The sequence below is a fragment of the Ascidiella aspersa genome, chromosome 7, assembly GCF_963924565.1.
Source record: "Ascidiella aspersa chromosome 7, kaAscAspe10.2, whole genome shotgun sequence".
Lineage (NCBI taxonomy): Eukaryota > Metazoa > Chordata > Ascidiacea > Phlebobranchia > Ascidiidae > Ascidiella > Ascidiella aspersa.
The window spans coordinates 19982856-20004818 of NC_139453.1; the positions used below are offsets into that span (position 1 = coordinate 19982856).

At 37.0% G+C, this 21963-nt stretch overlaps 1 protein-coding gene across 1 annotated transcript; it reads right to left on the minus strand.

Annotated features, from left to right (window-relative positions):
- Nucleotides 1-9725: 9725 nt before the first annotated feature.
- Nucleotides 9726-13844, minus strand: LOC146138213 (SPRY domain-containing SOCS box protein 1-like). The gene is made up of 4 exons (XM_083393387.1): nucleotides 13700-13844; nucleotides 11632-11997; nucleotides 10848-11437; nucleotides 9726-10615 (listed from the first exon to the last, which is right to left on the minus strand). Exons 2-4 carry the CDS (start codon nucleotides 11865-11867, stop codon nucleotides 10485-10487), a joined length of 957 nt encoding a protein of 318 aa, XP_083249513.1. The 5' UTR covers nucleotides 11868-11997; nucleotides 13700-13844; the 3' UTR covers nucleotides 9726-10484.
- Between the last annotated feature and the right edge of the window lie 8119 nt (nucleotides 13845-21963).

A 21963-nucleotide genomic window follows, 5' to 3' on the forward strand; every position in this document is an offset into this window, starting at 1 on the left:
TAATATGCATTTTACGGTCTTCCCAATGCATCACGTTTCCTTCTAAATTAGGTTTTCCCAGTTATATAATCACGTGATTGCGTATTTTGTTATAATATCAAAATCATTTCTCTAAACAAAAATCCTTGAACCGACCCTGATTATAATGAATAGGTGTGTGCGACTTCAGATTAAGGCTGTGAATTACCTATGCTACGTTACCACGTCTTATTGAAACGGCACGAGACGCGTAGTGATATCTGCCAATCACGACATTTGGCACGAAACGGCATACAATTATTCGTTGACTCTTGCCCTGTACTGTCTACAAAAGGAGCCTTTACGAGAAAATAGGTCTGAAATTAAAGCCATTTGCGTTTTTTGGCAAAGTTGGTAATGTTTCAAAATTTGGTATGTCTAAAATCCTATTTCACTGATTAGCGATCGTTTATTCGGGCTATACGTCACGTCCTTTTTTGTGGCACACAAGAAATGCTTCACGTTCCGTGACACTGACAACAATTAGAAAGTTAACTGGTAAATTCCTTTCACAGAAAATATATTCAGTAGAAAGAGAGTGGCCCAAATAATAGATAAAAGATTCATTCTTTTATTAGCAAACGTTTTGGCAAGTTCTTTTGCCATCATCAGTGCGATAAGTGAGGCTAAGATAAAAACGAGTCAGTATATGGACGCTCGGACGTTTTAGAACGCTATATAAACAGAAAGAAAGTCGCGAAGTAACGGTGATAAGAACTGCAACGGAAAAGTACACCCGCGAGGCGAAAGTAGGGCAAAGAGCCCGCACTGATGATGGCAAAAGAACTTGCCGAAACGTTTGCTAATAAAAGAATGAATCTTTTATCTATTATTTGGGCCACTCTCTTTCTACTGAAGATTATGAACAGATCCGTGTTTAGTGTTCCTAAGAAAATATATTTGTTTGGTATGTCCTAAACTGGCCCACATTGCCTAAAATAATTCCAACAGTTAAGTTTGTCTAGTTCCCCAGCTATGTTGAGATAATCTTCGGATATTTGGGACTTTCAAATGTCAGCAGCATAAAATCGTTTAACCAGTGCATACCATTCGTGTAAGTGCTTTAAATACATGGCAAAAGGGAAATCATAAATTTAAAGAAATATAGTAAACTATAATAAACCCTCACATAACCCTTACTTGGCGCAAGAGAAATTAATTCAATCACGAAGGCCTGATTCAGGTTTCATTTGGCAAGACAATAAATTGAAATTATTTTATAGGATTAAAACTAGTTTTATGGTTAAATAATGTTTTGGTTATAAGATGTATATTCCTCTCAATTTATTTTTGAAAAAAGGGTCTACTTTTTTGTATGGTGATAAGCGTGTCATCGAGTGCTTGTTTCATATTGTATTTGAGCGAATTAAGTTTTCCAACGAAGCGGGAATCTGTTTAAACCTTTGCTGATTAGTAATCTAAAAAAAGGCTTTGTCCGTAAACCACCTGCTTCTCTATTGTTTTGCTAATACCTTGTGCGACGCATTTAAAAACACCCATTAGGACAACTCGAGGCGGAATTTCGGATGCTTAGATGCGACTACAAGATAACCCGCCATGTTTTATCGTCTTGCCTGATACGTCATAAGCGGTTGTTTAGGCTTCAAAGAACGGCGGTCGGTTCAACTTCCAGCAAGGCGCCCGGGGCGTCACAAGTCACATTTCCAAAATGCGTCTTCGTTGAACTTCGAAACGAGGATCGCGCGGATGCGCAGGAGACGACGACCTGGATCTCAATTAAAACCGAGTAGGCGCTTCGTAATTAACGTGTTTAAACAAAAGGCTTTCAAGTGGTTAATACCACATTTGCTGTGTTCAGCGGGTCGTTCTTTTCTCAAATGGTTCAATGATTTACATTGAACTGCATGCAATGACGAACCTGAAGAAGCTGTTTTCAGAAAATGTAAATTTTTTAAGAGGCGGGTATTACAAGCATTGCTTCCGCTGAGTTAAGGAGTGCCATTCGAGCTTGATTAAACGATATAGGTTGAGCATAACAAACATCTGTCCATACCTCGTTGCAACTATTTTATAATTTGGCCTAAAGACAAGTCAGGTGATTTATGAGGTCTTGCTTATTCAGATGGTTTTAATACTTTCATTAACCTGCTACTGTCTACATGATATTGTCTCACTATTAACCTTGTTTTATGTTTTGAACAGACAAACGCAAATAATTACAGAATGTAAAGATCTGCTTTTACTCCCGTTTGATTGCGAAGGACCTTAAATTTAACATCGAAAAAGCGAATCGACAATCTCAAATAAAATGTTTTACACTTGGAGTAGTAAAAGAGAAAATGATGCTGACGTGTTTTGACAACATGTTATTTATATGCCGCGTGCCTTATCCACGGCGATAAGTCTTATAATTCATTCTTAAAAAAGCAATTTATGGAAGCTATGGCTGATTGGAAACAACAATTAAGCGGGTGTTTAACCTGGCCGAGTGCTCCCCGCCCAATAAAACGCAAGGAGTGTTCATTAGAAAAAGATAAGTTATTTCTCAGAGATCTTGATTACAACGGTTAATTATAGGCCGGCGTTTACGCGTAGCCTGCAATTATATGGCCACGAACTGTGAGCAACGCTAATCGCAAAAAGGCGGGCTAAACTAAACGACCCAAAAATAGTTATCTTAATTGCGTATAGCACGTTCTTATCGATCTTGTTACAGCTCATTATAAAGGCAAGCCAGTTTGACAACAAAATTTTACTATATAGATTCGTTTAAAAATTGAAATAGAGACGAGTATGAATATAAATTTCTTTCAAATAATTTGACCAAAAAATCTTTTGAGTGAATTTATATGCGTTAAAAATTTAAATGTTTAATATAGGCATATATGATACATCCATTAATTAGATGATTTGCATTACTTAGTGTAACATTTTGGTGTGTAAATTGTATATAAAATACCAAAAATGTTAACTCCAAATAAAAAAAAATTAAAAAAGAGTTGGTTATCTATAACTTGGCTTAAAAAACTGGGGTTCGCGATACTGCAGGGGGTCATGAACTAATGAAACACAATCGTCAATATAATTTCAAAATAACTTTAACAAATGTGTGAACAACGAGAAACTTTCGGTTTAACAGTTGACCAAAACGGATCACGAGTAGTTTGTATGATAGCAGAGGTCGCAGAATTTAAAGGTTAGTCCTGATTTACAACCTTTCGATTATTTCAGAAAAAGACGCACGAAAAATACTTAAAGGTCGTTTTCATGTTTTCTGAATGAAAAATGGGGACTACTTTTTAACCTACATTTTAAGATCCAAGAATACTCTAAAAACTTGTTTCACGTGTAAAACAAAGCAGGCAAAAATGTATAAAAGAAACGCAGTAGGGGCGTTTTTAGTCACACGATTAACTTTACGAATCAATTACGGCCAACGGTTACTTTAATTTTTTATACCTATTTCCTTATTATAGTTGCTAAGGTTTAACAAGCTCATTTATGAAAAAATAAACTATGCTTCCAAACATTGCCTCTCAGAAAAATAGGTCGAAAACAAAAATATCGGCATCCGGTATACCGCTAAGACGTGCAGTAAAACGTCTGACACCGTATCGGCCCGTCGCGACGGGTACTTAGCGTATGACGTCATGGGGTGTTGTATCACCAGTCTGCCGACATGCGGGACGCGTGAGTAATCGAAGAATTGTCTTTTCTCCTGTAACAAAACCAGATAAAAATATTTTTCGGATTTTCATTGCAATTGTTACGCGAGACTAGTGAATCCATATTTCGCCACTTGCACATGTAAGCCAATGTTTATTTATAGTCTAAAGATCCACTATTTCTTTGCTGGCCTATGAAGGAAGTATGCTTCTAAACAGTGACAAATTGTCTTTCATAAAGTAGTTCGGTTGATAAGATAAATTGTCGAAATTACCAAACCCTAAGTGACATGTCTCACGTATCATATTATGTGTAACAATCATATGTGCCAAAAATATAATGGCTGGTTTTATTCTTACAAACAGACAGTATCTGCTGTTCTCATTTCTTACATTCTAAGCCTCCGCATGACCTAAGTATGTACATTTCTTTCAAAACACCCACATATTTTGTAATTGAAGAAACTTAAAAGTCGTGCACGGTTACTCCAACACTATAAATCAGTGATTCCCAAAGTGTGTGCCGCGGCACACTAATGTGCCTCGAGAGATTGCCAAGTGTTTTTGTAATTTGGGAAAATAGAGTATTTGTTTTAACAATAGGCATACACGTAAGCATTTTAGACTTAACTACGCACTACCCATTACAAATAATAATATTGAGACATTTACATATAGTTGGTCGTGTGTTAAGGGCGGTCGTAAAATGACTTCATTGTTTTTCTGTTAAAAGTGTGCCGCGAGCCAAAAAGTTTGGGAACCACTGCAGAAGTTTGGGAACCACTGCATAGAACATTGGCAGAAGCAAGTTTTGGACAATTGGTGGGAATAATTATCTAATTTGTATATCTATTAATTTACCACGTATAACCCACCTTAATGCGTTGTTGCCGCATATTTAAAATCTCTAGTAATCACACTCCAACCACATTGGACGGTTAAGTCGTATCCAAATTGCAACTTATGTTCATTGCGGTTTGATATCCCTACAGCAAATTAAATAAAATATTGCAGACCAACTGTTTGTAGAAAAATCAGCAAATATTCCATTCTCATTTAATTGATCGTTCGTGCTCACCAAGAATGCATTACACCTGGTGCAAACAATTGGTCCTACCAATGAAAAGATATAAAGCTTACCTGCAACAATATTATTGCTTCGATTACACGAAAAAAACAACTTATAGGCTAAACATGATGCTTCCTAGCACTCCAGCAATAAGACCAATATTAGTATAACACCAAGGTCGGAACAAAAATCACAGCTTGGAATAAAACCAAAGTAGTACTGATACCGAATATAATCGACATAAATGTTTAAATTGAAATAATACCTTTACTGTCAAAATAAGAAACAACCTTTAACATAACACCAAAAAATTCACCTTATCACGAACTCTCCAAACAATTTTAACCTAAATTCTAAGTCCATTTATTAGCGGCTCTTGACAATAGACAAGGGCATACAGTCCGGTGACAAGACAGCGTCGTCCAACGGTGCCGTTCAAACTATATAGAGCGCCCAAACGTCTAAATCAAAACGGTCGATCCCTGACCGGTGGCTTCCAATCGTCCCATACCCTCTCCCAACAGATTTAGGTTTCATTTAGACCACTTAGATATTTATATACCAGGACGTAGGGAAAACATTTTTAAGTGGCTATGGTTGCTGATTATGTTCATACCTCATTAAAATATTGTCACTTTGTATGTTTAATTGTCATTAAACATTTTCAGATTTTTCACGTTTGGTAATTTTGTTTAGCCTTTAACAGACAACAAGCGCAACGAAAAGTGTGTTTTTTATTTCCCATGAAGGTTTGGGACAGTGTTTCTTACACTTCGTTATGTGTGGGCCACTAAACCGCTATTCACAACTAAATTTTCTATTACAAATACAGCACCTGTAAATATGTCAATACTAAGAGATTACAAATTTTTGACACAAAAAAGATTAGCACGTTGCATGTACGAATGGCTCTTTCCCTAATAAAATATAAGAAAAACAAGTTAGTTTGTCATTATTACTACACTGACGATAGACAATTCACATAACTATATTTTCTTAGCCTTAGACCAGGGGTCGGCAACCTACGGCCCGCGGGCCGGATCCGGCCCGCCGATGAAATTCATCCGGCCCGCCGCCTCTTTGACAAACTAGGCACGATTCCATTTCAAATACTTTTTAACTATTTTAACTACGTAAGTGCGAAAAATTTTCGCGCTTCGCGCGAATGATCGATTTCCATTCGGTTTGTTTACGTTTTGACGCTGTCTTTCGAAATATAGATCAGCGCTTCTTTACCGAATTGTGCCGTGGAAGGCTGCCAAGTGCGCCGCGGATAAACGGAAAACGTATTCACAAATATTGGACATATATTTTTTTATTATTTTTTATTGTCGGCAATGTAGGCTAATGCAAACTTGCAAGAAATGGCGTTATGCCAAAATAAAATCGCGCTCGCTTCGCTCGCCAGGTGTGCCCCAACTTTAAAAGGTTCATAAACACTCAACTAGATTAACTAATTTTATTGCGTTTCCTCAAAGTAGTTTTATTACACTTTTCATTAGTAGTATGGATGACGATGTGTGGACTCGGATTTTAAACCAAACAAACGCATTTTATTCGCGCTTTGCGCCAATACTTTATTACTGCCCCCTTAAATGTAATTAAACACGTTTTAGGCGCAAAAAAGATCCGAGGTCCGCCACGGTAGTTTTAACATTTTAACAACATAATTCTTAGTTGACATTTTGTGCGGCCCGCAGACACCTTTCTGAGGTTGGTTTTGGCCCGCGACTACAAAAAGGTTGCCGACCCCTGCCTTAGACAATATTAAATTCTCCCCGCTTGAGAACCTCTGGTTTAGGAGTTAAGAATTCATTTATCGGTTTACCGCAAAGGTAGCTAATGCATTAGGTAAAAACACGCATATTAGGCCTGATGTTATAAATACCAAATTACAGTTTTATTGATTTGGAGATTTGCGACAATTTACATGAAGGCATCTATCAAGTCGTTCTTCAAAAAATATCAATTTTTACATGACCATGGGTAAAATGTATGTTTAACGTGTCAATTTTTGTGACCTTCCTCATATTTGTTCACCGTCCGTAGATTTGTCCGTTCCAATTAATATCCATGTTCAATCGTTGAATATACGCAGTATGTGTTGTTTGCTACAATCGCACCGCATTTAATTATTTGCCCTGTTTCGTGACTTTTCGTCATGGTAAGCCAATTTCTCAAGACAATACTAACAAATTAAAACATATGTTACGCTGAATTCGCTTTAGCTCCTAAACTTCGTTTTGCGTAACTCTGTCACGATTAAGAACCGTTGTCACGTTAGTTCCCTAGAGCGTGTGTGACGATAGTAGATTTTTAATAGCGTGTATGACGCACGAATAACTGCCAGTGCGTATCAAACTCAAAAAGTCTGCTGTTCTGCAATTCGCGTTTGCCTAAAAAGGCACCGTTGTCAGATGTTGGCGGGCTTCTCATTATTCACAGAGTGTTCATTATCCAACTAATGATCACCACATATCAAATTGTGTAGGCCAGGCGGTGATCGAGATAAAGGTACTATACAACTGAAAGTTACAGCATATTCGTGTTTATACACCTGATACCGGTCGTTGTTTAAATCGAGGTAAACAATTCTAAATTCATGAATCATGATTAAGGCAGTTATTATTTTTTGACTTGCCAAATAAAGAATAATGTACACGTTAGGTCAAAATTTGTCAAAATAATTGCAAAGCCAAAATGGTTCTTAAAATACATATTAGACTTAGAGTCATATAGGTTATATTTTATAGCAGAGGTCATCTTTTTAAATAAAGGACCGGACAACTGTAATTTTCTCGTTGAACGAACAAAATATTAATAATTGATTCACAAAAACCGTGGTAAGCTTCATGGAATTATCGTTCATTTTAAAATTGCATCATATTTTTTTAATTGCCAATATTTCAACTGTATTTTAACCCCATAAAGGCAATGTACGGGACGTAGTTTTATGAGCACTGGTTTATTTCGTAAGGTTCAGCTCGTACTTGATGTTTGCTTTAGATAAAAATGCATTTAATTATTTGGAAAAACGTAATAAATAGTTTGTAGTAATTTTGTAGGATAGCTGGCGTTTCTTTTTCTTACAAAACTTTGCCAGAGTGTTTGCCGTGTATACATCAAAAAAATCAAATCAACACGACAACTAACCTGATTTGCGTTCCACCGTTCGTTGACATAATAGCAAGAAATATTTTAACAACATACAGTGACGACTCCAAGACACTAATACAGTCCTTCATTCAACAATGTATTTATCAAAACAAATTATTTCTTAGTTGTCAAACGTTTGTCAAAAATACTATTTTTAGGTCAAAAAACATTTTGGGGCGCTCAACAAAGTAACCTAAAACACAAGTTTGGGTTTGCTAAGTTTTATGCTCGTTGTTTATATATGTAAAACAACAGTTTCATTACAATGAATAATAAATGGATAGAATCGCACTTAATATATGTAAAATTTGTATACCATTAAACAATTGTGGCTGAATAACTAGGCTATATGTGTCCCCACGGATTTATCTTTTTATACTTATGTTTTAGTTATATCAACCAGGTATAGCAAAACTAAGCATTAACCATGATCATTGACAATCTTAAAAGTGTAAACTTTTTTGAAATTTTTATTTCATTAATATACAATTTCGTACCCCATTTTTAATAATTTAAACAGTAAACGTCAGGGAATCGGAATTAAATACATAACCAGATTTGCTCAACGACACCATGTTTCCTGGGCGTTCGTTGCCACACTACAGTATTTTTCTGTTTGCTGACGCAAGCAAATCGTAGTCTCACTCTCTCTACTGCCACAAGGAAAAAGATTGAACAACTTTGACACGTTATTGAAGAGATTTTCTTGAAACAAATGTCACATGCATTTAAACTGCGTAAATAACACCCAACCCTTCCTAATAATTAAATCTTTGCTGTGTTGCTAAAATTTTACATATCCGGGAACTGAAAAGATGCCATAAAATGACCTGGGCTTACTAACCTTGCTTCGGAGGCGGACAAACAATATTCTCGCAAGTAGAAAGATTACGACAAGAACAAAATAATGGGGTATCGAAGGTTACATCAAATCAGGATTTTCATCACAAGATTTTGTTGTGTGCGGCCTATTTTTGTTGGTTCTTAATTTGGATTTGGCTAACAGCGCATGGACGTTTCAAACTGGTTGACAAAAGCAACTTTTTTCAGAGGGAGAACCAACTTGTGGAGCGATCACTTCTAATTAGATATAGCCTACCTTGTTTACAAGCGCCATAATATACAATTATACATGTTGCCAAATGTATAAGTTTTGCATGGAGCTCTTTTACAGGCTGATATAAGGACACACAAATAAATAAAAAGGGGAAAGTGTTTTATATATAACAAATATTTAGCCCACACACTGTTAACAGACTAAAAGTAAAGAATGTTTACTTTAGTTATGTCCATGCTGTAATGTGGATCTATTGAAGTGACACATAAATTTACCAACCCAAACATTGCGAATAGTAAAACATTTTGCAATTTGTTTTTATTAACGTGTCGGCTGAACTATATGCTGGAGCATTTTATTGACCCTTGGATTCGGGTCCTGCTTATACTATAGTGTAGAAAGCGCCAACTTTAAGTCTGTTTTACTGTATTTTGCTGTACAATTGGCGACATGAAACGGAGAGTTAAAATGTTGCGCTAGTACAATTAGATGCCAGGGTGTCTAAACACAGTCGGCCTAGCATACTAGTATTTAGCGAGGCTTTTCAATTTATACCTGAATAACCTTAACTGTACCGTTAAAAAAGGAATGGAATCAAAAGCTGTAAAGAATGGTTTAACAGGTTCTAAATCGTTCTAAGGACCAAGTTTGTACACATAGGTGTATAACATACGTCAATTGGAGGAGAGTTTAAGTAATTTCCATGAAAAATACAGGATGGCTTATTATTACCTTACCAAGCATACTAGTGCTACTTCTGAATTATAACCAATCATAATCCACAAATGTTTGTAACCTCCTTTTAGTAGGGCACTTTATTATTAGAAACAAGTAAATAATAATAATAATAATAATAATAATAATAAAACAAATGTTAAAAACGTTTCGCAGAGAGAAGGCATAAAACAAAATAAAGAAAATAGAACCACAGAAAAATGTCTTAGATTTACTGGATGGTTCTCGACTTGACCAGATCGCAACTAGAGAAAATACGGTTAAAAAGGGTAAGAGAACGCCAAATGTGTTTAGAATGAGTAGCTGGTCTTCCTTATTATTAAAGCTGCGACGAGCGATTACTTCACAACAGATAAAACATTAAATCAATAAAACGCTTGTTGTAACATTGTATCGACAAGCTTACTTCATGGTACGCATGCAAGGATTAAGAACAAAGTTAGTATATTTAGGCGTAATAAAATGTTATTGGTTTACAACCTGTTCGCCATCAGCCGATTTATAAAGGCGCAATAACGGCCGTTTCAAGTGAAAGGACCTTAAAAATAAAATTGTAACATTTGAAAGCAACGTGTCTAACACTTAAAAAACTGCCGTCGTGTTTTAAACACTCTTGGAGAGCGGTTGGTGGTGGGACGAGTGGTCGGCTACCATAGGACCTTAGCATATTGCACGTTTACTATAGAAACGACGGAAAATATCGGCACACGAGATACACATACATAAGAGACGAGCTTTGCTGGAAAGAGAGAGAGAAAGCACCGTTGGGCACATAGCAAAGAAAGAACGTGTGAACTCTTCGGTAAAGGCGTCCGAGCCGCGGTCACCGGTAAAGGATGTACTCTTTTACGAGGTGTGGCAGGGGAAGCTCAGCCACGTCTTGCTGAAGGTGCTTCTTCGGTAATGACATGCGAACCCTTCTACGACAAAGTTCGGCGAGAGGAAGAGGTGCAGCTGTAATGGAAAGGTAGCCGTGAATATGAATAGTCTTAGGAAGGTTTTTCTGGGAAGGCTCGCAAATTAGTGGCGAGACCGTGTAACAGCTTATTTTAGAAAACCGGATTACAAGCATTCAGGACAAGTCGGTAGAGTTGTAAGTGGTACAAATCAGATGGAAAGGTAATTAAGTTTTAACAGTTTAACATTTCGTAGGTCACAAGTATAAAACAATATATAGTTAACTTACGATCGAGTCCGTTGATGTACCGGATTCCGACTTCACAGTGCCCCCACACGCAACTGATAACGGGGTAGAGAGTTTTGCCCTTAAGTCCACGAAACGCTACTCCAAGGTATTGCTTGTCGGCAACGAAGCTAAGAGTGCCTTCGTCCATATCGAGTACAACTAAAATCTTTTCAGGGACAACAAAGTTCTCGTCCGACTCTAGGAAGGCGGGGTAAGTTTTCTTCTCGTTACGGTGGACCTTGCCGCCGTGGAAGAGCTTATTTCGTCCGAGGTCCCAGCCCCACGAGTCGTTGTTTTGACCCACTAGGGATCGGTAGCCCATGCAGGTGAGCGGGGCTTCCTTGCTGCACACGCCCACCATTGCGTGTGTACCGCGTTGTCTCGTGTTCCACGTCACTTCCCAACAGTGCAAACCGCGGGAGTAGCCCACTTTACCGCGCACCCCGTCTGTTGACTGCGCGACCGGGTGTCTGTGCATTATCAGGTCGCCTTCTTTCACAAACACGTTCACGCTTTTATCCTCTGTGTTCCAGCCGTGCTGCTTTTGTACGTCGGGGCCGACAGCAGGCATGTCCAGCAAAACATCGAGCCTGTAAAAAGAAATGGCAAGGATTGCTTTACGTTCGCTTAAATCGGGAACTAAACAAGTACAGTCTTAGTGTTGTGGCGAAAAGGTGAAATTCACAATATTTAGAAACAAAATGCAACGCAGTTTTAACTTTTAAACAACACCTAAAACGCAGTAAGCCTTCTTTCAAGTCAACTTCCACACTTAGTTAATTACCTGTGAGGGCATTCTGATTGCATGCCAGATGCCGAAAATCTATTGGCGCCGTTCTGTGAATGCGTACGTCTCCTGTGGTGACCATCGCGACTGCCGTGTCTGCGACTTCTCTTCGGTGGCGAGGTCACGTCTCGGCTGCCGTTACGATTTCCAACATTAGTGTGACGTAACGCTGTGCGAGCTATCAGGGGCTCAATAAAGGGTAATCTTCTGTCGCTCGATGCCTTTTGACCCATTCTGGGTTACTTGTTGAAATTGCTTTCTTTCAAGCGAACTTTTTGCTGCTGATTCTTTTCACTGTTGTTATGCTGCTTGATATACTGGTTGAGCAGACAGCGCCGGCGACGAGTATAAATAGCGAAGCGCCTGTAAAAAGGAAAAAATGGAGTGACGTATTTGAGACGGTCGTAAGCAGAAAGGCGCGGGCTATCTAGGGCGCTGTAAACAGCTTTGCCGAAACTAATGGCCGGCTGTATGAAGAGAATGGGATTACAACAAAGTGGTTAAAATATGTTCGCGCTACTGGAAACCGTCGAGGGTTGTTTTGACCAGTGTAAACAGCGGACAGGCGCTAAATGGATCTTTTCTCCCAACATAATAGCAACCAACGCTTGAAACAAACTATAAAACGCAGTCCAGCCGGATTAATAGCGATTACAATCCCGATAGTTATCGACGCGATGGTTCGTTTTAACGCCGAAGTTGTCGATGCTTGTGGTTGCAACAAATAAACGTATATGTTTGTCACATAACAGCTTTCGCATATGTTTTTAGACGAGATATACAATAATCTACGAAAATGCCTTGTGGCCGAAACCGTACACATATAGTTATTTCAGAGAATACAAAGTCGAATTTCAGGTTAACACTAACTCTACGGATGATATCCGATTCTAAGTAGAGACGGTCGTTTCCTAATAAATGCCGGCGGCTAGACTTCACCCGGATGACCATCTGGATAGCAAAATAAAGCTCTCCCAGGAAACTAGGTCGCCAGAATACAATGGAGTGCGAGAACCCATCCATAATGAGCACCGTTTGGAACCGTGATTTTAATGTTCATGGCATATATAGAAGTAAAACATTTAAAATAATTACTGTGTCATTTTACGTCATAAATGCAGTTGATTCGTACAATGTAGATAAAGAAAGACAGGCTATCCATGGTTAAGTAAATAAATAATATAAAATATCACTACAGTGTACGCTGTGGTATCGTTTAGATCGCTTTAAAATAGGTTTGGAGTAGTAGTTTACAACGAGAACTTTAGAAGCGGCATATAGCAGTGGAATACGTTTCAAAACTTTACACAAAACTTTCCATTACATTGTTTTGGTCCACACGTGCTAGCACTTCGCACAACGGTAAACAAAGGCAATGTTTGAGTTCAGGCAATAACCCTCGCCCCGAGCCAACGTTTTGTAACATTCAAAGTCCAGCGACTATGCTGCGAGCAGTCGCCGTGTACTGTAGTGTGTTGTAAAGCCACGCGTACTCTACAATCGTGAATGGAAGGTTAGTGGAAAATTTTCGTTCAGGCCAGAGCGACAGCGAGCCGCGCACATTTCTCTGTAAACAGCCGGTGTCTGAGCTGTTGTGCGTGCTCTGGAGAAAATGCTTTTGACCAAATGGTTTTAATTTCGGTAAAAGTAAGAGTACTGTTGGTGAATTATAGGAATCCCGTTTTTAATATGAAGTCAACGCCAACTCTAGGATTTTAAGAATTAACAATCATTCTTCCTTGATTTAAATTACCCTGGGACAGTTGCTTAGGATAAAAACCTCTAAACATGCAAATATTTAGGACCAATAAAGGTTTTGCTAACGGTTTACTACATTACATACATTTATTTTTTAGGCATAGCAGCTTAAAGCCGACAACAATGCTACACCTAGCAAAAAGTTTAATGATTAACTTTTTTGTCAAAGAATCTTTGGTGTTGTCGTTTCCCAAATAAACAAGAAAAATGTTGAGGGTAAATAGAGCTGGTTTAATAAAGGAGAACATGTGCTTACACCAATCTATAACAGTAGGCCTATTCCTTTATTGCACCACTGCCAACTTACCTTAACTAAATTCTTTCCGAAGTAGTAAATTGTTCGACCAATCTTGTGAAAGCTGTCCAATTTGGCCTAAAAAAACGACACGTTGCTCGTCAAGTAACTGGTGATGTGACGGTAACGTTAGGCCAGACATCGCATTTTAGAGGCGGAGAAATTTTCCATTACGTCACGATGCATACCGCAATGAATAAGCGACGTGAAAAAGCGAGCGCACAATAAAGAAACAGAAAAAGAGGAATGAGAAATCGATTGAAGTTGGCGCGTAGTAAGATATACGCCGTGTCAAAGTTTTACATTTAGAAGAACCTTTATCTGTAATACATTTACAATACTAACAAAAACATAGACTACTATCTGTGACAAAATCTACATTTTTTATTTGTATATACCTGGATATATATTTTTAATATTATAATTATTTTGTGATTTGCCAAGACCGTTGATTAACAAAAAACAATAATGTAAAGTATTTTCGATTAATGGTATTATTTATAAACAGGCAAAATCCCTGTCAAATTGTTTACAGAAAAAAGTAATTGCAGGGAAACAAGTAAAATGTAAATTTTTCAATGTGATGTTTTTTAAACAAAACAACACTGACTAGTTCTTTAATGATTAAGGACAGTTTTATAGGGCCGTAATACTTACAAGCAAATTTTACACTGACCACAGTTTATTTTGGACAAAATGAGGCCTTGACAACCCTGTGCTGCGTTTGTTATAAACTACTTTGGCAAATTTCGATTCATATGCCAGGTATTTTACTTTTGAAACACCCGATGGTGTTGTGCTGTTCGCCCTTGGTGTGTGGTAGTACGCGCCGCGCGTGCTGAAATTGCCCCTTTGTTGGAATGTTTGAAATAGCACTGGCCTGAAAAAGGATTAAATCGTCCAATCCCCCCTTCACCTAATCAGATGAGCGTTTCCAAGCTGATTAACACATTATCCCGAACTAAAAAGAAAGCAGCGCTTCTGCTGATCGCCTTACAATCCCCAAAGGAAGAGGGAAGCACGGCTCTTTGATAGCTTGCCTTACGAACTCACGAGGTAACTTGGGGTAAATGTTTGTACAGGTCGCGAGGTGTTTACCATCAAAACCAGCGTCAGACGTCCCCGATCACGTTCGCAACTCGCAGTGTGTTGTTCGGATTTTGTCGACAGTCGACCAAACTTTATAAACATGATCAAGGTCCTACGTGTTTAGCTGCTATCAGCCTAGCCCATTTTTGATTAATGTGCCTTCTGTCGCAATTAGGTTTCATAACAACAACAAATCAATGGCGTGGCCAAATGCTATGAAATATTTTGACAGGGCCAAATGAATGAAGGACGAATACACCATTACTATAAACCAAAATTACCTTTTAGTAAACCTATGACCATTTTGTAACAATAAACTATATTTGCCATGATTGTGTTAATCTCCCATTCACCCCATTCGCTCCGCTATAATCTTAGTTATTTAATCGAGGCAATGAGTTCTTGGCTAAATTTGGTGACAACACTGACCTAATGTTTACTTAACGATATTTGTTCTACCGCAGTGATTTCTTAACGAGGGCATGCTCGTGCTAGAATGCGCGAAGGGTTAAGAAGGGGCGCGCAAAAGAATCAATGATAACACCCGACAGGTGTAAACAACCAGTCAATGTTTTTTTTAAACATTTTTTACTATAGCTGTAACAAATAAGTATTGGCTGACTTTACCTATTCTTCGTTAGTAAAATGAATTACTGCGGTCTACGTGATACACTGTATAACAATGAGTACTACACAGTACAAATAGTAAGTTATACTGTCACTAACAACAGCTTTTAGCAATATTACATTTAATCCTTAAAAAAACATGATACATTTTGTAACTACCCTAATTATTTTCTGTTCATGATATCACAAAATTTCACAAAAAGCTAGATTATAGGAGTTATACATAAAAATGCATTTGTTTGTTAATTAACTAGTAGCAATAAATTATGACCTCACAGGTTGTCATAAGCATAAGCACTAAGCAGTCATAAACTAGCAAAAGTTGCTTTTACTTAATTAGTTGAATTAATATTTTTCCCTGCAGCTTATGGCCGATTTGGAATATGAACATTGTGCATTCGATAGCCTTTACCAACAGTGTTTCTATATTTATGCATGTTCCCTGCAGCATTTTCTCCGTCCCCACATTAACCACAATATTAAACTACAACGGCCTGTTTAGCCTTGACATTTGTGAAATCGTAAAGTAATGATGGCTGATTTTGATTAAATCAGAATTTAATTGGTCTCGTTAAATTAAATCGGAAAGTTAATTTATTTCTCTAAATTAAATGGAAAAGATTTACATTCCGATATAACTTTTACGCCAGTGATTTATAGGTTGTATCAAAATTAGTCAATTTCCGGTTTTGGCTTTATAAGATATAATATATTGAAGCTGTTTTGTGTTTATAAGCACATGCTTGTTGCTAGTGTATAATTAGGAGTGTTTTCTACTCTTCGTCATACCCACACTGATTTGAATGTCTGGCGCGTTTAGTAAACCTATAACAGAAGCTGTTAATGAGCTTGTTGCTGTGATAATGCGGTCAATTCAGTAACAGCTCACAAAATAAAAAAACAAGAAGAGAAGAGTCATCTTCCAACTTTATATTACCGTACTGTATAAGCAATTTTATAATATTTTTTGCTACTGGTATTTAAATTTAAAGTGACCCCATATAATTATTACCAAACTAAAAGTGCTAATCCTTCACTGTAACACATGTTTTTTTTTAGAAAAATAACTAACCATAAAAACAGTAGCCATTAAAAGCAAACCTAAAAAAATCTATAGTGCAATATATTTAAACGTTTCTTACTGTTAAGGAGCTCACCAAAAGTCTGAGAAATCTTAAGAACACCTTCAATAAAAAAAAATTTAGGGAGTTCAGATCGAATAACAGCAGACCTATATATTTTTAACAGCTTAAAAAAGGCAGATTGCTAAATTTTGCGTAATAAAGCCAATCTTCATTTGAACAAAAACCCACGCCCACATGCAGACAGTTTTATTTCAAAATAAGGCAGAAATTAACTTAGAGTAATTTTGATTCGCCCCACAAATCACTGGCTTAAAGTTACATCCTACATCCCTAACTCTATGCCGCAGTAGGCTAGCGTGCTTTGAGAGTTTTCCAAATATGCCGTGTAACTTATGGTTATTTCGTAAAATACCCAATCTGTATTATACATGCGAAAAGCATAAGACTTTAATGAGACTTATCCACTAGAAAACTGATAATATTAAGGTATTTTCATACAGGCGTTTCTGTGTATTAAGGGCGATTGTCAAGTTATAAAATTGTTGTTTTGTAAAAAGCGTGCCGCGAACATTTTTTTACTGTTCCGCAAGGTATAAACGTTTAAAACGACTGGGTTAAGTTTATTTAACAGTCTTGGCAATTTTTTCAACAGTGCAACAGGATTAATCGGTATGATTGATGTTATATGAGCAATCCTTTGATATGAGTAAGCAAAAAAATCCTATTAGCAAGTTCCACATTTTCCTAATTGTGCGAAAATTCCTGAATGTTAGACCCTTTCTGCAGGATTCCCTCAAAATCCCCGGTTTGGTTAAAGTTATTTCATTGTTTTGTAACATCGCTGTACATTTTTACTTCTTGTAAGTTATTATATTTTTGCTATCGTAGGCTATACGTGTTTATTTTTTGTCTATTTTGGAGAACGTGTGGTTTTAACTGTGTCTTTCATCCTCTTAATGCAAACAACGTCGGTATTTATCTGCAGGCTGTATAGGGTATACGGAATACTCTTCTTTCATACATTTTTTGTTAACAAGTCTGCTAATAAGTCTACAACAATACATACAGGCCTCGCACGGTGCAATTAATAACAAACAGCTGATTTTTTGTGCGGCAAAGTACAGTTTAGTTTAGTATCACATAGCCAGGGTTGGATCCGATAGTGCGCCACCATTCCATGCCCCCAAACTATATTTTTTACCGACTTTTGTCATGTCAATGCAAAAAAATTAACTTTTTTATTATTATCAGGTTCTTGTCCTTTTTAGTGCCAAACTATTGAGCCTCAGTCCAAACGCGTCGTTCAAAAAGTATTATGCCGTGCAGTGCGAACTCGTAAACTCTAAGAAGTGCAACTTATATTAAATTAGAACAGGGGTGGGAAACCCTGTCCTATAGTAGCGGACTAAAGCCAACCTCAGAAATGTCCCTACGGGTACTAAATCTCACAAATTATGTATTCAGATACAATGAGTTGGCGAAACTTTCATTGTTGATAGTTACAATCCTTTCAGGCTAAAAAATTTTCTCATTTATCTATAATTAAGCTAAAAAAAAAGAGAAATGGCCTCTTGCCCACTTTGTTAAGGAGTTGGCGGGCCAGATGATATTTATTGGCGGGCCTGGTTTGGGGCCGCGGGTCGTAGGTTGCCCACACCTGAATTAGACTATAAATGCCATTATATCCAGCGAATCTGTTCCCAAACGTTTTATTTGAAGGTTTGCTCAATTTAAACCATATAAATGCATTTTTCGTTGCGCTTTGCACAACTTGGAAATAAAACAAGGAAAAAAAAATTAGACTTGCAGGTTGAGCCTAAAAAGTGAAAATATTGAAATACAAATATTTGATTCACATTGCTATATAAAATATGCGATATTTTGAAATTATTGTTAGTTGGGATGTCCGATACTTGACATTTTGTTCCGATACGGATGCCCGATATTTTGGACGAAAAGTATCGCGATCTGACCCGATACGAAATGACGTCACAACTCAAAACAAGAAATCAAATTGAAAATCGTTAAAAGGCGATTTTTTACAGGTTTTAGAGCTAAAAAATTGCTTTAATTTGAAGAAAGTTCAGTTAAACTCAGTTGCTATTATAACCTAACATTTTTGATAACTTACCTTTAACGTAAAATCACTGCGTTTGATCGCAAATCATGCCTAAAATCCCTTCAACAATATTTGTGTCGGATTGGCACCAATATTGGTATCGGATTGGTATCGGCTTTCTGCAATTTTTTTAGTGCAAACCAAATAATCAAATGTTTTGCGTTTCGTACGATTTAACTTAATTTCCGTTGCATATGTACGTATATATACGAGTTAGTTTAAGTTTAGCAGGATTTCTTCTGTTTTATCACGGTATGTTCTAACGTAACGGTGTGACGTCAAAATAAAATTCGCGAGGAACGGGGTGCACGACAAAATTTTGAGTCTTTTATATTAGAATCGGGCCTTCCCAGTGAGCTATATTCCGAAAATACACCTTAATTAGCGCAACGCAAAGGCTCAAATGCCACGTGGGTGTTGAAACGTTGGCGTTGTATTGCAATCTGTATAACGTAGTTTCAGTTGCCAACCGCGCGTCTTACACTGAAATGCAAAGCGGTACCTGTTTTGCTTTAAACAAGTAAGGTTTCTGTTGCGTTTGTTCATTTCAATTTGGGTAAATTTGTCAGCAGATAAACAGGACACAGTGTTTTACTAATCTAAATTTTAGTTTAGAACAGTGGTTCGCAAAGTTTTTTTCGAATTTCGCCCTTACAAGCCCAACGACTTTTAATTCCTCCCCAGAAAAAAACAAAAGGTATTCTACCTTTTTTTTATTCTTTCGATGTTATTTGGATGCGCTAATCGTCTGAAACTTAAGTTTGTTTGAACTTCTAACTGCAGAGGTCGGGAACCTATGGTATTGATATAATACCTATGTATAAAATGCCGGCATTGGTGTATATTCCTTTAATGCAGAGGTCGGGAACCTATGCCTCGCGAGCCATATATGGCTCTTTTTATGACGCCATATGGCTCTTTTGATGAAAGAATTTGCTTGCAGAAAAGTCTAAGCCATCATTTCTCAGCATGATCTGAATAAGACTGCACACAGCCAGGGCCGCTTTCCTAACTTTATATTTCTTTTTTTATTACACATACAGTAGAACATTTTCGGCGCTTTGCGCGAATCTTATTTGTTTTTCGAGACTGTTATCCCGTTTGTATCTCTTAAAATCCAAAAGGCCAATTCTTTTAACATAACTTCGTAATCAAAGTTGTGCAAACTTACCTATTTCAATTTTAGTGCATAGCATGTCCTAATTGTCCTGTCCTTTAATTGAGAACAAAATAAACAGCCTTGCTCCATTTCACAGTTTTTGCCAACATATGTTGTTTTAGAATTAGATTATGGGTCTAATAGACTTTTACAACACCAATCATTACAGTTAAATAAGCTTTTTGTTAAATTTAACCGATTAAATAATTCTGTTTTTATCCATTTTTCCTCCCTAAATCCTCCCTGGAACAAATTTTCTCCACACATTTAAAAATTACTCCATAAGGGAGCCAAGTGGCTCACTTTAAGAACCACTGGTCTAGAAACTTGCGACACTAGTTAGATCTCGTCAATTAGTAACATATGATGTTGTCGTTTTTAAGGTTCGGCCTGTCTTTTTAATGCTTAGTTACAACGTACTAGTGGTTATAGAGCTGATCTTTTTAGTCGTCGCATTGACCTTAAATAAACACACTGATAAACCATTAGGTCAGAATATCACCTTACCGGCGGTAAAATTGCAAGAAAACCGGTAAACATTCCAGAACTTAAAAAGTCAATGTCTATTTTGCTTCTTGTTACAAGTAAATTTGTTTTACAAATACCATTTAACTAAAAATTTTGGATCACGGTCAATACCCGATTCCAAGTTGTATAGTATGAGCCCTTATAATACTAGTACGTATCGGACCTACCGGTACCAATCAAAGTCGGCACAAATTGGATTACAAAGCAGCATTTTGTTTTGCAAATAGAAAATTCTTACAAAACAATGAAATAACGATGAAAGGTCTCAGAAAGCTTATGAACGGTGTCAATCTTTAACTTAATGCGCATGTGTAAACATGAATTTCAAAGGATCAAATTTTGAGAATTGCAACAGAGACCTATTGACATTTACTATTTAGTATAAATAGTCAATAAATCACTAATTCCAAAAATGGTTTGAAGGTGCAAAGACATCTTCATTGCGACCCTGCTGTTTCATGGTCATGGTTTCTGAAAGTAGCTATTTTATTGGAACATGCGCGATAGCTAAATGTTGTACTTTCTAGATGGTGAACCTGACGTTTCAGCTGTTGCGCGTGGGACGGCAGCAGTTGCTTAACTTAGCCGACACGCGGTTGTTCGTTGTCGCTTGCCGCCTGTTTAAGCAGCTGGGCCATAGGTCTCGGGTGTTCGCTTTTGACTTGGTGGAGTTGTGTCCAGCTTTTCGTGACGTAACGCCGATCTGGTGCAGCGGAGCGGAACGAGGGCCATATCACCGGTACTTGGTATATGCTTCGGCCTGTATTACAAAGTGAAAATACACTGTTGTCAAAGTAATTTTCCTTTAAGTGAGAATGACTATCAAGCCTGTGGTAATGGGAGCGAGTACATTGTTTTGATACTGGTCTACGATTTAGTCTATGATTTTTCTTTAACGTGCATATATTCCAAGCATGGTCAGTTTATAATTAAAATAGTAATGGAGACGTTGTTCTAGGAAAATGCAATTGATTCTCGAACATAAACTAAACTTGAAACATAAAATGCGCAAACGTTTAGAAAGATTGAAAAAAAAACGTTTTTGCTTGGGCATCACCGAGAGGCGTGTTTAGTTTTAAACTTTGTAATTATGTTAACGCATATACTATTTTTTAAATTTGCCCCTAAGTTATTATTATTTAAAAAAATAACTCTATATACTAGCATTAACTAGGTATTAACGAAATGTTAACAGTTTTGATTCTGGGTAAAACAATTATATATTGGTCCTAAAAATAATATCCTTGCCTGCTAAAAATCGGAATCAGACCACAATAGCAAATGCCCAATATTGTAAACAAGTCCAAGCCAAGTTTTTTTTTTATAATTAAAATTCCAATATCAGTCATTATTTGAGCAAAGCCAGTTCGTGTTAAGTCCTTGTCATACAAAATAAACAACAAACTGTTAAAAATGGTAAACTCGTTCGATTATGTGCAATGACTCAACTAAAAACTACAAAAACGCAACATATATCAAGCAAATTGTTTTAAGTGCAAAAATTGAGATAGGCTAAATAGCTCGATTTCATAAATCACATTTATGAAAAAAAATCGCCTAATGAAAATAAATCGCTTAATGAAAACACATTATTTCAACCCAAGTTATTTGTTTAAAAGATTTAAGTCAAGTAAGGTCATTTGTTTAAAACATTTAAGTCAAGTCAAGT

Excerpts from the sequence above, each read along its gene's own strand:
- LOC146138213 (XM_083393387.1), bottom strand. The coding sequence starts at position 11,867 with ATGGGTCAAAAGGCATCGAGCGACAGAAGATTACCCTTTATTGAGCCC. Across the intron at positions 11,438-11,631 it reads CAATCAGAATGCCCTCACAG|GCTCGATGTTTTGCTGGACA; the intron begins GTAATTAACTAA and ends TTCTTTTTACAG. Across the intron at positions 10,616-10,847 it reads GTACATCAACGGACTCGATC|CTGCACCTCTTCCTCTCGCC; the intron begins GTAAGTTAACTA and ends TTTCCATTACAG.